This window comes from Anoplopoma fimbria, chromosome 3 (assembly GCF_027596085.1).
Source record: "Anoplopoma fimbria isolate UVic2021 breed Golden Eagle Sablefish chromosome 3, Afim_UVic_2022, whole genome shotgun sequence".
Classification (NCBI taxonomy): domain Eukaryota; kingdom Metazoa; phylum Chordata; class Actinopteri; order Perciformes; family Anoplopomatidae; genus Anoplopoma; species Anoplopoma fimbria.
In genome coordinates, this window is record NC_072451.1 from 14,174,889 (window position 1) to 14,191,164 (window position 16,276).

The window sequence follows — 16,276 nt, forward strand, 5'->3', positions numbered from 1 at the left end:
GAGATGTTTGGGAATTGTGAAAGAATAAAGAAAAGAGAGAAAGGAAAGAAAGAAGGTGAGAGATGGATAGGAAGAGAGGTGAAGGGAGGAGAAAAAAGGAAAGGGGAGGGGGCGTCGGTGCATAATGTGAGTGAAAGGCAGTTAGAGTGGGGCTGACCTTTCCCTGGCCAGATTAGATTGGCCTGCCAAGACTGCTTAGAGGGACAGATAGAAGCACTGGGAGACACACACACACACACACACACACACACACACACACACACACACACACACACACACACACACACACACACACACACACACACGGGCCACACATATGCTCACAGTTAAAACAGCTAAGACATGAACAGTGTGCACACGTGGAGAGCCGCCGCCTCCTCTGGTCGGGATGGGATCGTTTGAGGTTTCCCTTTTTTTTTATTCAAGCCCCAATATTAGACCTGAGTTACGGTACTGATTCGAAAAAATATATTTTTTTTTAATATATTTGACTTTAAGATATTTAAATATGTATTGGTGTAAAATAATTGTTATCTATTTAACAGAAGTAGCCAAAGTTCTTAAATGTTAAATGTCGTCTTAAAAACAAGCAGCACTAGGAAAAATCGATTTGACGCACACATGAAATAGTCAAAATTTGGCAAATGGTAGATGTACATCAGGAACAAACCACTCACACAATAAGTATGCAAAATAAAATAAGATAATCCTTTATTAGTCCCGCAGCGGGGAAATTTACAAAAAATGAACACAGTGGTGTTATTTGAGGAATCACTGAGAATGTTACGCTATCATCCTTTAAGTGACGAGGCACTCCTGTGTTTTGCTCGGATAATTGCTCGTTGTTCCGTTTCAAACTAACTCCGGTCTAATACTGTAGTACCAGGGAGGTAGCTGCAAATAACCTTAAGATCACACAGAAGTACCAAACAAAGCCCAGGTTCACTTCTGCTCAAACATTAATCGTTCAAGATTCTTATGGTAGGTAAATGGTTAATTATTAATATGAAACCAGTTGTTTTAGGTCCAACTCACCACAAGATCTTCAGTTTGATCAGTTGATTAGATTAAGTCAACACACACCAAAGCACTCACATGCACACACCGTCACACCGTCCCTGGCTCTGGGGCATTGTGGGTAGGAGGGCTCAAGCTTCTGTCATAGGAATAGAAGGCACTCGGTTATGTATGAACTCAAATATGGACTCCCAACTAGAACTGTGACTGCTCCTTACTTGACACCCACAGTGTTGTAGCTGACACTGGTCTGGATTGGCCGTGTGTCAGCTCCGTACCTGAAACACTGAGCTTTCCCCATGAGTCAACAAACTCAGTAGTGAGGAGAAAGTCTGCCAGAGAAGAAGGGGGGAAAAAATGCATGAAGTCCAACAGTTTTAACATGTCTGCCTTTCCCCGATAAAACTATAGCCTCAGTAGCCGAGCAGAGCCGGCGTGCTGCTGGATTTACGCTGCGCTGCCATTGTACCCCCTATGTTCCCCTCCGCCACTGAGACCGAATAAAAGTTAAAAGGTCCTTTTTATGTGATCACTAAAAACCCTGGGCCTGTTGTAAAAACGGCTTAGCATTTGGCTGCGCATTTTTATATCACAGCGGCTTGCGGATGCTCCGCGCTCACGTTCCATCTCCTCCCTCCTCGTTTTTATTCTTTTCTGCAGTGAGAGTGAAATGAATTACACAGTTGTTGAGGAGGAGGAGAAGCTGCAGCAGCAGATGTTTAAAATCCCAGAAGGTCCCTCAGAGGCGAGCCCTAGCTAGATGCTCTGACAAAGACGCCACAGTGCAGCGAGACACTGCAGTGTACTGGGACCAACTGTTATAGGAAGTCAAGTGTCGGGACTCACACACACACACACACACACACACACACACACACACACACACACACACACACACACACACACACACACACACACACACACATACTGGGACAGGGGGTTAAATTAGATGGCTGTCAACTGTGCAGAGCTTGTATCTGGTCACACACACTCACACACACTTGTCACATGCACACAGAGCGCACTAGTCCAGCTGAGAGCTTGTAGAAATTGGGATAGGTGTAAATAAGATGGCTGTCAGGCCTGTCACTGGTAGACACACGCACACACATTCACAGTCACATCGCAAGTGAAACACAGACACACACACACACCTCCAAGTGCTCAAATAGTAAGTAACATACACAAGTGAACACACACACACCTTTCCTACCCATACAGACACGGTGTAAGTGACAGGTAGACAGACTCATGCGTGCACACACACACACACACACACCTTCAAGGGGCTGCAGGGTCTTAAGTGACAGAGGGACAGACAGTCTCAAACAAACACTGAAGAGACGCCCTCTAAGTGACGGACACACACACACTCACACACACACACACACACACACAGCCGGCTCGGTGGCTAAGTGGAGCTGAAGGGAGCAGTCAGGCAGCGGTGAGGGTTTGTCTGAGCGTTCATCACTGGGTTTATAGGAGTGCCACTCACACACACACACACACTCCCTCTCTCTTTCTCTCAAAGATTGATGGCTGAGGTGTCGGTCTTCATCAGTTCATCCACCTTCGTCTCTCTGACCAAATATTTTTCTACCTCCATCCGAAAGATCCGTAATTGGTTAGGAAAAAGTCAAGTTTTAACAGAGCTAAATTCAAGATCTCCAAGTTTGTCTCAAAAACAGTTAAGCCTTCTTATTTTATATTTTTGACATTATATTCGTACTTATTTTGCTGGACCTTAAACATTGGAAGCTGATGCAGATACTGGTTTTTACTATGACATTTAGTCGAGGGCAGAAGTGTTCAGTTTTGCCGAAATATGTGACCTGCAGCCGTGATGTTTCTGTTTTTTCGTGTTGTGTTGTATCACGCATGGTGTCAGTTTTTAGCACCTGAACCTCACCACGTAAGAAATGATGAGTAATGAGACCAGTAGTTGCTCTGCAATTTGTACGTCAAATCAATTCCAAAGCTGGCTCCAAATATCATTACCCAAGCACCTCTCATTCCTAGTGTCCTGCTTTAGTGGAGAGAAAAAAACAACATGCTGAAAATGTTCCTCATTCTTATTTCCACAGGAACGGGTTTCGCCACATGCAGCATCAAGGAGAGCGCAGCAGACAGTGACGCTGACCTGGACGTGGACGGAGACGACACCCTGGAGTACGGCAAGGCCCAGTACACGGAGGCCGACATCATCCCGTGCTCCGGGGCCGGAGAGGACCAGGGCGAGGCCAGAGAGAGGGAGGCGCTACGGGGAGCCGTGCTCAAGTAGGAAGCCTCGATCGCTGCACCATTTTAAAAACTAGCAGAATAGTGATTTAAGTAATGTTAGCAAAATGAAATGCACCATTTTAGCATCACTCATACCAACATTTGTGTCTCTGTGTTGCAGCGGCGGGATGCCTTCTAACAGAATAACGCCCGAGTTCTCCAAATGGGCAAGCGACGGTAAGATTTTCCCCAATGCATCAATAGGATTTTATTCATATTAAGTGTATATATAGTCACGCACATAAATTAAAAAGTTGCCAAGATTGTTTTTTACCATCCAGCGTTGACCACGCCCCCCGTTTGTGTGTTAACAGAGATGCCTTCAACGAGCAACGGCGAAAGCAGCAAGACAGACCCCAGCACCCCTTCATCATCCTCCTCCTGCTCTTCCTCCTGCGCCCCGCGCACCTGTAAAAACAGCGAGATCGAAAAGTAGGTTACACATAAAAATGAGCGCACACACACACACACACACATCATGATGTAGTAGTAAAAGGTGAGACAGAAAATGTCATGTTTCCCGGCGCAGTGTCAGACAGATCACACTCTCTAGTGGTGATTCCATGACTCTGTGATGAGTTTTCCTACTTGTAGAGGGTCATAAATGATGCATTTTGTGTGGATAATGTTTCGTGTGTGTGTGTGTGTGTGTGTGTGTGTGTGTGTGTGTGTGTGTGTGTGTGTGTGTGTGTGTGTGTGTGTGTGTGTGTGTGTGTGTGTGTGTGTGTGTGTGTGTGTGTGTGTGTGAGTGTGTGTGTGTGAGTGTGAGAGAGACAGGGAGGGTTCTCTCCAGCTATTGATTTTATTTTTTTCTGCAGCTGTGTTCCCTCAGAGCACAGAGCTGCCTCAGAATCATTAATTTGGACGTAGACACAAGCAGAGACGAGGTCAGAGCAGCAGCAGTGTGGAAACACATGCAAATGTTTGTTTGCACGCTGGTACATGTACACAGGGTTACTGAACATCACACATATGGCGTTCGTACAGGTTTTTTTTTCTATTGTTTGATTATACCTTCACTCCCAGTTGGATTTAGGGAAATGACCAGTTGTACTCTGGGAAAACAAATTAGCCTCATAGCAGAAAATGGTCAGAATAACACTTAATACACTGTCACACAAACCTGGAGAAAAACATGTTTTCTTTGTTCTTATTAACTATAAATACTGAATTTGGGGAAAATCATCTCAGATTTATTAATTTATTTCTTATGTACGTTTAACCAATAGTTCAACTTTCAAATAAAATATGGCCGCCCTATTAACAAAGCCACCGAGAAGTATAAAGTTGGGATAGTTGATCATTGTGGCTTTGCATACCTCCCCTTGCTCTTGAATAAACACTAGCAGAAATACTCCATAAATCTAAAGTTCCTAAAAGGACGCCATATTGACTTGTGCACATAAGACTGCAGCTGGAGGCTGGATTGGACAGAACAAGAAAAAGTCCCCTCATCTAGCCGTGTTTCAATAAGAAACTCACAAGCACACACACTGCCCTATCCATTACAACACCTTGTGTATGTGTGTGAAAGGCCAGCGCTCTGTAATCCACTCATTTCCATCTCCTCATCCATATTCTGCCACAAGTAAACAATCTCTCACACACACACCCTGTCCCCTGCATGGGTAATAGAGGTCAGCTCATTGCCAGAGAGTAATGTCGGTGGGCAAGCGAGCAAAGAGAAAGAGGGATTTGGTTGATTGGTTGCTTCTGCATGTCTGGCATATTCTCCTGTTCTTTGACCCCAGTGCGATTACATGCACACCCATACACACACACACACTGAGCTGGGGTCAGTCTGTCAGTTGCCTTCCATCTCAGACCCTATTTCTTAAAGTGATTTCCTTTGTCCACCTGAAGTGCCTTTAAGAATACCCCCTAAAAATCAGCACTCTCATTTCATTTTCCTAACCTTTCCTTCTTAAGGCAGTCCCCTAGGCAAATTGTTAAAGGGATAGTTCGGATTTTTTGTATTGGGGTTGTACGGGGTACTTATCCCTTGTCAGTGTGTTACCTTCAGCAGATGATGTCGGCACGCTGCCAGTTTGGAGAAACAGGAGCGAACAAGACAGAGCTTTCTCTAAACCACAAGACTTTTTAGCTTGCAGAACGCAGGAGTTGCTGGTCTCAGCTGCCTCCATCGGTTAGTTTGTTTGCGTGATTGTGTGACTTTGATCTTTGAAAGGGTAAGTTTGGATTCACCAAAGTCATGCAATATAAGAAACTGATGTTAGACCAGCAACTTCTATGTTCTGCTGGGTTAAATGCTGATTTTGTCAATGGAGTTTGGCAGCTCTGAAGAGAGGAAAACTGGATATAATGGCTTCAGGTCCTCGTTGAAAAGGGCTGTCTGACGGCAAGATAAAGTGGTGAAAATGTTCTAAATATAGCGTACATTTTAACTGCATCCACAATGGAAACAGCTGTGGCCTGAGGCATTTTGTTTTTGGGTTATCCGTCTGTACATACCTCCGTCCATCCGCTCCATTCTTAATTCATTCAACGTGATGTCTCAGGAATGCCTGGAGGGAATTTCTTCAAATTTGGCACAAATGTCCATTTGAGCTCAAGGATGAATTGATTATAATTTGGTGGTCAAAGGTCGTTGTGACCTCACTGAACATGTCTTTTGGCCATAACTCACATGGTAATTAGACAATTTCACATAAATATCTAATAGGGCAGAATGAGGAAGTGATGGCATTTTGGACAGACGTGAATGTAAACTTTCACACGACTGGTTGGCTGAGGCAAACAACCTCAAGGTGGTTATTCTAGTTTTGGTGGGCCTGCTACCTCCATCCAAAGCAGTACATTGCTTTGCATCCGTGTCTGTACTCCTGTCTGCTCCTTGGAACTGGGGGCGTTCCACCCGCCAACTACTGTAGCTAAAACACTGACCATGGATAAGTGTCTCATACAACCCCACTACATAATATCCCTACTGTCCCTTTAAGGTACAAATGGTTGTAGTGTTCAGTGCGTTGTTAATCCTCTGATTGTAAACCTCAATTCACACTAAAAGTAATGACTTTGTTTGATAAGGAAGGTCTAAAATGTATAAATATAAAAAAAAGTAATTTAAAACTTAACTTACTTTAGTGCCAATATACTAGTTTGTAGCATATTGGCAAAGGTGCCTCTTTCTCTGTTTACACAGCATAGCTGCAAAGTTTCTTTTTTTTTTTTTTTTGACAGTTTATGCCGTCAGTGAGTCTAAGTTTCTCTTCAGAGCTCTCACTGAACTGTCAGTTTTATTTCATACAGATCACACAGATGACACGTCACAACTAACTTCAAAGCAAGGGCTCTCTGTGTGTGTATATGTGTGTGATTGTGTGTCCTTTGCATGTCTCTGGAATCGCTCATCTGATCTTCTTCACACCTGATGGATGTTTTGCAGTGGGCCCGAGGGTGTGCAGTGTCCAAGTGGGTGCGATGTGGACGTGTTTCGGAGTAAATAAACTTTGAATAAACACCCAATGGCGCCTTGTGTAGCAGCAGGGGGGGGCGGGGCTACAGGGCTCTGCTGACCGAGTGGAGCATGTCGTCCGCAGCTTGCTTTTAACAGGCGGCTGCTCATGGACCATAGTTCACGTTTGGTGCATACTATGCTAATGTTACAACGAAACTCTTCTTCGCTGCCCTAAAGTCAACGAGCGATGTGTAGTTGTGAGCAGCTCTTCCATGAGCCAAGCAATCGGCCCGCTCCGAACGGGCACTTGCACCTGTTAGACTAACGTTGGGGACTGTTTTCTGGACATAAGCTAAATCGTTCAGTGGGAATCATCTCCCTCGCCTTAAATTCTAAGATTTCCTAAACAAAACATGATGTTATGACTTTGTCCCAGCTAAAACGTACACATGCTTGTTTTTACGGGTATGTTCCAGCTGAGGTCCCAGTGGCCCACCCAGAGCAGAACATGCCCTTAATCTTAAAAAAGTATCCATTTAAAGGCAGCCAACTAGATGCTGAATGATTGCATTGGAACAAGCAGTCAGCTGGCTGGAACAATTCCCCGCCTCGCTCCTCCCCGCTCGCTATAAATGCACGTATTTGTGGAGCTTCTGTGCCCCTCCGTGCCCAAATGAAAATGAGATTTGTCTCCTTTCGTTACATTGATACATTGTGTGTGTGTGTGTGTGTGTGTGTGTGTGTGTGTGTGTGTGTGTGTGTGTGTGTGTGTGTGTGTGGCTTTACATGGGGCAGCGTTAGTGAAATCTCTCTCTCTCTGTGTCTCTGATCCCAGATGGGTAATGATCTGGTCGCCTCCCGGGGCGTCCTCGTTCCCTTGCTCATTCCCCCGCAAGATAAATGAGCTCTCGCGCACGCACACATACACATATACACACGCACGCACACATATACAACGCCTGAGACGCTCTTTCCCCTCCCAAGATAAATGGCCCCTCCAATGCCGCCAATGCGATTGCTGCCAAATTTGGTGCTCCAGCTGGAACAATGCGGAGAGATTTCCATGTGGTTTCTGCAAATAATTGAATCTGTCCTCAATTTGGAAGTGATGAAGCTAGATTTCTGCCCTCCACACACACACACACACACACACACACACACACACACACACACACACACACACACACACACACACACACAGACACACACACACCCCAGTCGCTCCCGCTTCCTTTTCCCTCTCTGGTTCTTCTCTTTATTGTTGTCGCAAAGTCACATTTCTCTCTCTTTCTTTCTTCTTTCTCTTTCCCCATTTTCTCTTTTCTTCCCTGTCCTTTGTCTCAATTTTTCTCAGGCACTTACAAATGCTCCCCCCCCCCCCTTCCCTTCTCTTTTGCCATCTGAGACCTACACACACACACACACAGAGACACAGATCGGGCTGAGGCAGGGGAAATCAATAGTGACTTAAATGTTTTATCATGGTGTGTCAGTGTAGTTAAGGCCTCGGTTAACAGGGCGCAGCAGAGAATGATGCTCTAAAGGGATTTACCGCCGCTTTCTCCACAGCACCTGCATGTGTGTGAGATTTATTCCCCTACCTGGTGGATGAAAGTGTGTTCCAGGATATTGTGTTTTTAGAATTAATTGTTACGTAATTTCATCATCGTGTCGAGATAGAGATAGAGAGAGAGGCTGAGTGAGGCCAAAATCTAGGCAGACAGTAGATTAAGACACGGGGCAGATTGAGATGGATGGCGGAGGTCCTCGGCTACACACAGACACACACACACACTAATGAAATGAGAAATAGCCCCACACGCGTCGGGGACAGAGCGCTAAATAGAGGGGAGGCCCGGCCATCTATCTGTCTCTGTCAGGCTCTCCCGCTCGGCCGTCGCCACAGGGGCGAGCGGAGATGGAAATGCGCTGCAATTTCACTTTCTTTCACTGCCACACATGCACACGCCGTTCAAAAAAAAAAAAAAAAAAGCCCCACAGGCTGGTAACTAAGTCGAAGTAGCAGCGTAAGTTGCTCAGGTTTATGATGCCAGGTCTTCAGATCAAGGCCAACCAAGCCAGAGCATCGTCCCATTGTGCTCACTCAACTTTCCAAAACACAATGCAGAAAGACAGAGCAAAACAGTTTTGCAGGAATAATATCCAAGTTTTTTGTTTTGGCGAGTAAATTTTTTTTTATTGAGTGTATGTTGTTGTATTACACATTTTGGCCACGATTAGGGAAAACATGGATGGTTTTTGTCCTGTTTGGAACATGTAGTGGTGCACTTAAGCCTCTTGTGGCCCGAAATTAGTATTACAACAACAAACAATTTGATCAGACTTAGAAAATGGATCACCAGAATTATATTTATTCCCTCTCACCTCTCAGGACCTCTGAAAGAATTTGATTGGCAAAAAAAGAAAATACAGATTTGCCCAGGACTTCCAGTATTTGGTGCAAAAAGGTTTTTATTACATACATAATCAACATTTCATACAGCGTTTGCTCCTATAGATCGTAAATAAGTGTTACTGCCTTCACAGCTAGCAAAGTGAACACAGCTTCAGCTGAATTGTTGAGATTTAGCTGTTCCTAACTAAAGCTATTTACACATTCTAAGAGCCATCAACCGTACCACCCATTGTGAGATTCACACCGTTTGCTTATCAGCCCATTCAACACCTAACACCTGCAGTCATACATTCATACAACCTCTCAAATCAGGACCAGGATCAGATCTGTGTGCGGTTCACACGTGTTAAAGCAGCGTAAAATGTCTCCCACTGGGACCCCCACTCAGTGGAAGCTGCTGCCATGACAACTTAGACGGACAATTCTCATGCCTGACATTTTAAGGTCGTAACCCAAATGAAACGTTAGCTTCCTTCTGTAAGTCTACATGACATGTTTGCCCGGCCCGGGTCCCAGAGCGACCTCAATTTTTATATATTTTTGGCTCCCACGACTGAAAAGGTTGAAAACCCCTGAGCCAGCTTAAACCAGTGAGTCACGCAAACAGCATAAAGGGCTTAAACTCAAGGATTTCTTCCTCGCTGGTTGAGAGGCAGTTTATCTCGGTGCGTGTCACATTTGGCCCCCAGAGAGTTGTCTTTTCCTTTCCTCAGCACTACGAAAATCATCTCCCTTGTACCTCCATTAAATCTTTGCACTGCCGCCCTTCCCGTTACACCCCCCCCCCACCTCTCTGTCCCCCTGTTTAGACGGCCATGGAGAGATTAGCATTAGTCTCTTTTTTTCCATAGCATTGGGAAATTAAACAACTTTTCAAGTGTGGTGCTCTATAAAGCAGCTGTGCCAAATGAATATTCATGATAGAGATAGACTAGATAATAGAGAGGAGACAGTGTTGTTGGGAGAAGAGTAAAACTTCTCTTCCCCTTGGCAGAGTTTTGTGCTCCTCCCTGTGCGACAGAGGGCTTTATTGGAGCTTTTAAAAGAGAGAAAGAGAGAGAAAGAGCCTTGTTTTAGGGACAACCCCCATCCAGTCCCGTCGAGCCTGGAGCCTGCTGCCGCTTTATAAGCTAGCAGGCTAATCAAGGCTAAATGGCTTTTTACAAGCCCGGCACTAATAAGAGGAGAGGGTAAAGCAGTTTATAGGGCATGAAGTGGCTAGTCAGTCCGGGAGTCCCAACTAGGTCTTTATAGACACGGGATGGCGATGGGGTTACAAGGGAGGAGCGGGAGCAGGTCGACGCGGCTACGTTTGGGTTGGTGGTGGAACGGCTCAGTGTCCCGTTCAGCCTCGGTATTAAGCCCGAAGGAAAGAGACAAGTAAAAATGGATTCACAGAAACCTCTCTCTTAACAGGAGAAGTTCTCCTTGCGCTGTAGCTCCTGCTGTTTGAGGATGCGGCAAATGAAGCCATATCCTAAACCACACACACACACACACACACACACACACACACACACACACACACACACACACACAGCCACTTATCGTTCTATTCTCCTCTCTCTCTCTCCGCTTGTCCTTCCCCATCCAGATCAATACCATAGATCAGCAAGCTATCAGGCTGCAAAATGACCACATCACCATAAACACACACGCCCGATCCTATTTTAACACTCACACACACACACTGATATTGCATCTCGCCAGAGAGCGAGCGGATGGCTATAATAAACACAGGCCGGCTCGCTGCGCCAAATCATCACCAGCAGCAGCAGCGTTGTGGTCTGAGCGTCGGCTGTATTGATTTAGTTATGGCTGCTTCATATGCTGTCGGACAGCGTTAAATGCACATTTTCTGCAATCGCGCAACACATTAATCAGAGGCTGCTTAGAGGCAGGAAGAACAGGGAGGACGGCGGATAGGATGAAAGTAAGGACACAAGGAGATTAATACAGAGGGAAGGAAATAAATCGAGAGGGGAAAAAACATGAGAGAGGTGATGCAGAGCATGAGAGGTGAACGCAAGGTGTTAGAAGAAAAGAGGACGGGGCACTTTGCTTCAAGTCAAAACGGAAATTTAGAAGATGGTGGGATTAGGCAGAGGAAGGGGGCTAACGTTGTAAATATGTAGTTCATTTTAAGAATGTCAAACTACATATTGGACGGAGAGAGAGACGCCTGACTGCTTATTGAGCTGCAGAGAGAGAGAAAGAAGAAGATGATGATGAAGTGTTTTTTCAATATAAACGTGTCATCCTTCATACTGAGTGACAGAGACAGCAGGTATTCGTTGCATTAAAGGCCATAATGACATGGCTCAGATTGAAGTATGTTGGGAATCGAACATTGACATGCTAACGTAAAGGTGAGAGTAAATGAAATTCCCATCGGGGGAGTGAACACACATATATTTAGATATAGCAGGGTCTCAAGGTCAACCACTGCAGAGTTAGAGACAGAAGACAGCTTGGTAGATGTGTTCTCGCGTTCAACACAAAGAAGAAGAGATTTACACGACTTCCTGTTGTTTTGACATGTCAGTGTAAACCAAGAACTTTTCAAAAATCCACCTGCAAACACTGATGTGGAACCACGTTTTTAGATTCATCTTAGCATGGACACGTCTGACTTTACTTTCAATTGTTCAATTGTTAGATGCCAAATGTGTGTTATAATAATGTCAAAGCTAAACATCTCTCCCTCTGTCGTTCGTCTCCCCCAAGGGTGACGGAGGAGGAGTCCACGGCGACCACCATGGAGGCCCTGAAGGCCCGAATCAGAGAGCTGGAGAGGCAGATCCTGAGAGGGGACCGATACAAGTGTCTCATCTGCATGGTGAGTATGACAGTCACGCAGGAGCATGGTGCAGATTATTGGATCAGTGGGGTTACTAGTAGTAGCTAGTTTGCCACAATCCCTGAGGAACCCCACCCCCACCCCCATCCCCACCAAGAAGGATGCTGCTCTAAACGAACAGCGCCCTCCCCATACGCTCAAATCTAGCAACCTTCCAACCAGAATCTGACATTCTGTCCCTATCCAGTGATTGGATCCTCCAAATTCCGCTTTGTTTTTTGAAGGGAGGCTTCTGACTTGGCTCGTGGCCACATTGTGCTTTGCAGGATATCAATCATCATACATGCATCACACGAACAACAAGGGAGGCTGCACAATGGAAGCGAGGCATAAACGCCAATTTTTCGTTCTTGTAAGAATCCTGGAAATACAAAACAATTTTATAATGATACAGATATATATCTAAAGCAATGGCCTTTTCTTTTTTTTTACCATGTTAAACCTTATTAAAGAATTGGGCAGACTCGCCTCCTGATGGGCTTTTTTGTTCCCCACCCTATTTCATTACTTTTGGTCTCTGTGAGGAGTTGCAGGGTCAGCCTGGTCTTCAGGTTCTTTTGAAGAATCCACAGCCCCTGAACAGAACCACAGTCAGTGTAAATCCTCTGTAATATTTCTGGTCACTCTTCTTCTTTTCACATATTTCATATTGTCCTTAAAACAAAAAAAACAACAACCCCTTTGCTCAATTGAAGTCGCCAGATCACAGATCTTGTGATTTTTCCTTAATTCCTCCCCTTTTGGCAATGGTCTCATATCAAATGGTGTGAAGTGTTCTTGAAGTGTGCATGTAGGGAGCTGTCTGCACCTCATTTTCCCTCAGTTTGCGGATGTTTTTAGTAGCTTTCTGCAAGTGTACGAGTGCTGGTATCGAGTTGTTGTGTTGTTGGTGGTGCTTTCTGCTCTTGCATGGCTTTTGCGAGTCGACTGAATGTGCATCGGGACGGGAGACTAGAGGTGGAAATGCAGAGCAGCCCTTCGAAAAAACGAGCTAAGATGCATTCATGGACAGGGAGCACATTTAAGAGATGCACCCAAGCGAGAGTCACATAGCAAAGAGTGGTGCAATGTAGAGTGTGATGGACAGGTGATTGGACTGTTAGAGGAATAGTATAAGCCACATTTTCATCCACGAAAATACCGTTCATCAGGTACGACTACACCTGCCCCCCACCCCACCCCCGTCAGAGTTTGTGTTCCCCACTCTGTGTCAAGCACCCATCCTGTCATCCTCCAAGCTCAGCGTCGGCATCCTGTGCGTGCTTGTGTGAAAAAGCGGGTAATTACCGCATCCTAAAGGTCGCCGGGTGCCCGAGGTGACACGGAGGGCAAGGCACAGCGATCGATCACTCACTGCCCCCATGGACACCATCTCTCCTCCGCTCATCTGTCACTGTCCCTCATCTCTCTCTCACACACACACACACACACACACACCGGCACACAGAGGAACACAGATTTGTGTGGGATGTTCTCACACACACACACACACACACACACACACACACACACACACACACACACGCAGGCGTCTGACTTCTAATCCGTCTCTGTCTGTCCCCAACAGTAAGGATTTGAGAGAAGCTTTAGACGGCATGCAGAAATACTTCTAGTTATTAGCCACCGTTTGTGCACAGGTCGTAATCTTCAAATGATCAGGTAGCTGAATGCCAGAAGGAAACAAGTGTTCCTCTGCTGCAGCCAAGTTAGCTCAAGTTCATCCTCCGTGCTGTGGTTTGGTCTCATCAGTGGGTTTCTACCCCCATCTACTGGTCATCTTAGGCATTGCTTTGTTTATTCATATAATAATGTCATATTTTCTGAAATAAAGAAAATATACATATACATATATGTAACCGCTACTTTGAACAGGAAATATGACGTACGGGTAAACTAGCCGCTGTCATCATGTTGGTGTTCTCCATTGCCCTTAACTTTTAGTTTGTTTTTCTCTATATTGATAACAATCTATATTAATAATAAACAGAAAAAGTTGGTCAGAAAAAAACCCAATTGAAAATGTCACCACTGGGCTTCAGGAAGTTCTCAAGTGCATTTTTTCAAACCATATTCTGTTCCACAATTTGTGGCCTCAACGACTTATTGTCAACGTAATGGACGGATAAATTGATAACGGGAAAAAACGAATGCGGCAATTCTACTATGATGATTAACTTCCGCATGTCAGCGTCATCCCACTGAGATGAGAAAAACACACATATACTTCAGAGCAGTCTTGCGTTAGCCTCTTAGTCTGTGGAAGTAAGTGGGTAATGAAGACATTTAATACTGTACTTAATCAGTAAAAAACAACATCCCTACATTTTGCAGTTTCTCAGCAGTAACCAATGCCAAAATACATTTAACGCAACTTTAACAAGTATGGGAGAGTGGATAATTAGGCACGCCTGACGTGTAGCTGAGTTTTACTAATAGTCTCCTAGCGACATTCAGCACCTCCCATCGAGTCATCAGAATTCATTTTTCTCTTTATTTGGCGAAGCAAGTCAGTGCAAACACATCAGACAGTTTGTTCATCATCTGTCCAAGCTGTGCGCGCTCCCGTGTGTGTGGTATATGTGTGTGTGTGTGTGTGTGTGTGTGTGTGTATGTGTGTGTGTCGCACCGTGGTGTGTGTGTGTGCGCGATCAGTTCAAACCCCGGCCTCTATGATTAGCTGCCACCTTTCGTCCCCCCCGTTCCCTCCCTCTCCTCTCCCACCCCTCCCTTCCACACAGAGGAAGCCTGCTATCCAGTCAGGCGCGGAGATCAAGAGCCTAGGGGTGTGGCCAGGGCCCCGGCCACTGGCCAATGAGGTCAGAGAGAGGCAGCCTAAGTCCCTCCCCCTCGGCCTGTACTGCCTGTACAGGGGCCTTGTGATCGGTGGCTACGGCGGCATAAAGAGGCTCCTCCCACAGCCCTTACGGAGGGTAAGGCACGCCCTCCCTCCGCCGCTCCTCTTCCTCCCCCTCTTCCCTCCCTCATCTCTCCGTTCTTTTCGAAAGGAAAAGAAAAAAAGGCCCATGGGATTGGGTTCACTCATGGCTCTCTCTCTCCCTCATCTTGTCCTCCCTCTGCCTGCCTCCCTCCGTCTCTGCTCGTTGCCTGCTCGATATCGTGTGTGTGTGTGACCTGCAGGTTGCCGGTTCAGTTGCCCCCCCCCCCCCCCCATCCTACCCCACCCAACATGCTGCCTTGCTCAGTGGTTCTGTGGCTGCTGGCTGTGTCGTTTTCGATGGTTAGTGGTTTGATGCTGTCGGTCAGGGAATGTGCAGTGTTGTTTTGGTGGTTATCGGGCATGTGTGTGTTCGTAAAAGTTTGGTGTAATTTCATCCTCCCCCTCTCTACCTCCCCCTCTCTCTCTCGGTTCCTAGGACTCCTACACGATGCCGCTCACCTCCATCCAGTGCTGGCACGTCCACTGCGAAGAATGCTGGCTCAGGACTCTGGTACGCACAAACTCGTCCACACACACACACACACACACACACACACACACACACACACACACACACACGCTCTCCTCGGTGCTCCAGCTCCTCATGACATGCAGTTATTGCAGCCTCATTTCATAGTCAGTGAGTTTCTCTCTGTAGCCGTGCCCCATGGGGAGGAACTTTAAATGGAATATTCCTCATATGACCTGTTCTCCCACTACACACACACACACACACACACACCCGCACACAAACACACAATCCAGGCAATGCAAACACTTCCAGTTCTCAGCGGGTGAAATGGTCCCCAAAAGGCTTGTTAAATTGTTGGAATAAAGTGGTCAACTCCAACCTCCAATGACTTCTACACACTGCCTCGGGTCTGCACTCTCTCTCACGCACACACACAGTGGTTTTGTTGGTTATTAGTTAGCTTAATGTATTCAGTAGTGTGTAATTAGCTGGTGCTAATGCGGTAAATGGAGCATAGTGTTTCTGCGGCAGGGAGGGTAAAGAGTCTCCTCGTTGGCTTCCTTTGGTTTCATTGCTCTTAACTCCTCTTCACTCCTTCGTTGCCGTCTTTTTCTGTTTCTCTGCTCCCTGTCTCCTTTATTTCCTCTTCTATTACGTTTTCTCTCCACAACCTCTTCCCTGTCACCCCAGTGGCTCTATCTACTGTACTGAACACAATCACTTGCCAGTTGTGACACTACAATAACTAATGTGCAATTCCCCGCCTTTAGCTCCTAATAAAATGCTCTTAGCATCAATCACACAGATATAAAGGGCAGGAATGAATGGCTGCATTGGCACCGCTGTTTGCGTGGCAAGACCTGTCCAGATTAGCT

At 45.8% G+C, this 16,276-nt stretch overlaps 1 protein-coding gene across 3 annotated transcripts in view; it reads left to right on the forward strand.

The window, feature by feature from the left end:
* rnf220a (ring finger protein 220a) overlaps nt 1-16,276 on the forward strand; it is a 156,536-nt gene that overhangs the window by 135,504 nt on the left and 4,756 nt on the right. For all 3 annotated transcript variants that reach the window (XM_054596429.1, XM_054596428.1, XM_054596427.1), the window contains 5 exons: nt 3,102-3,294; nt 3,419-3,474; nt 3,612-3,729; nt 11,859-11,970; nt 15,366-15,440. In XM_054596429.1, coding sequence (XP_054452404.1) covers nt 3,102-3,294; nt 3,419-3,474; nt 3,612-3,729; nt 11,859-11,970; nt 15,366-15,440 — 554 coding nt within the window. The remainder of the gene's footprint in view (nt 1-3,101; nt 3,295-3,418; nt 3,475-3,611; nt 3,730-11,858; nt 11,971-15,365; nt 15,441-16,276) is intronic.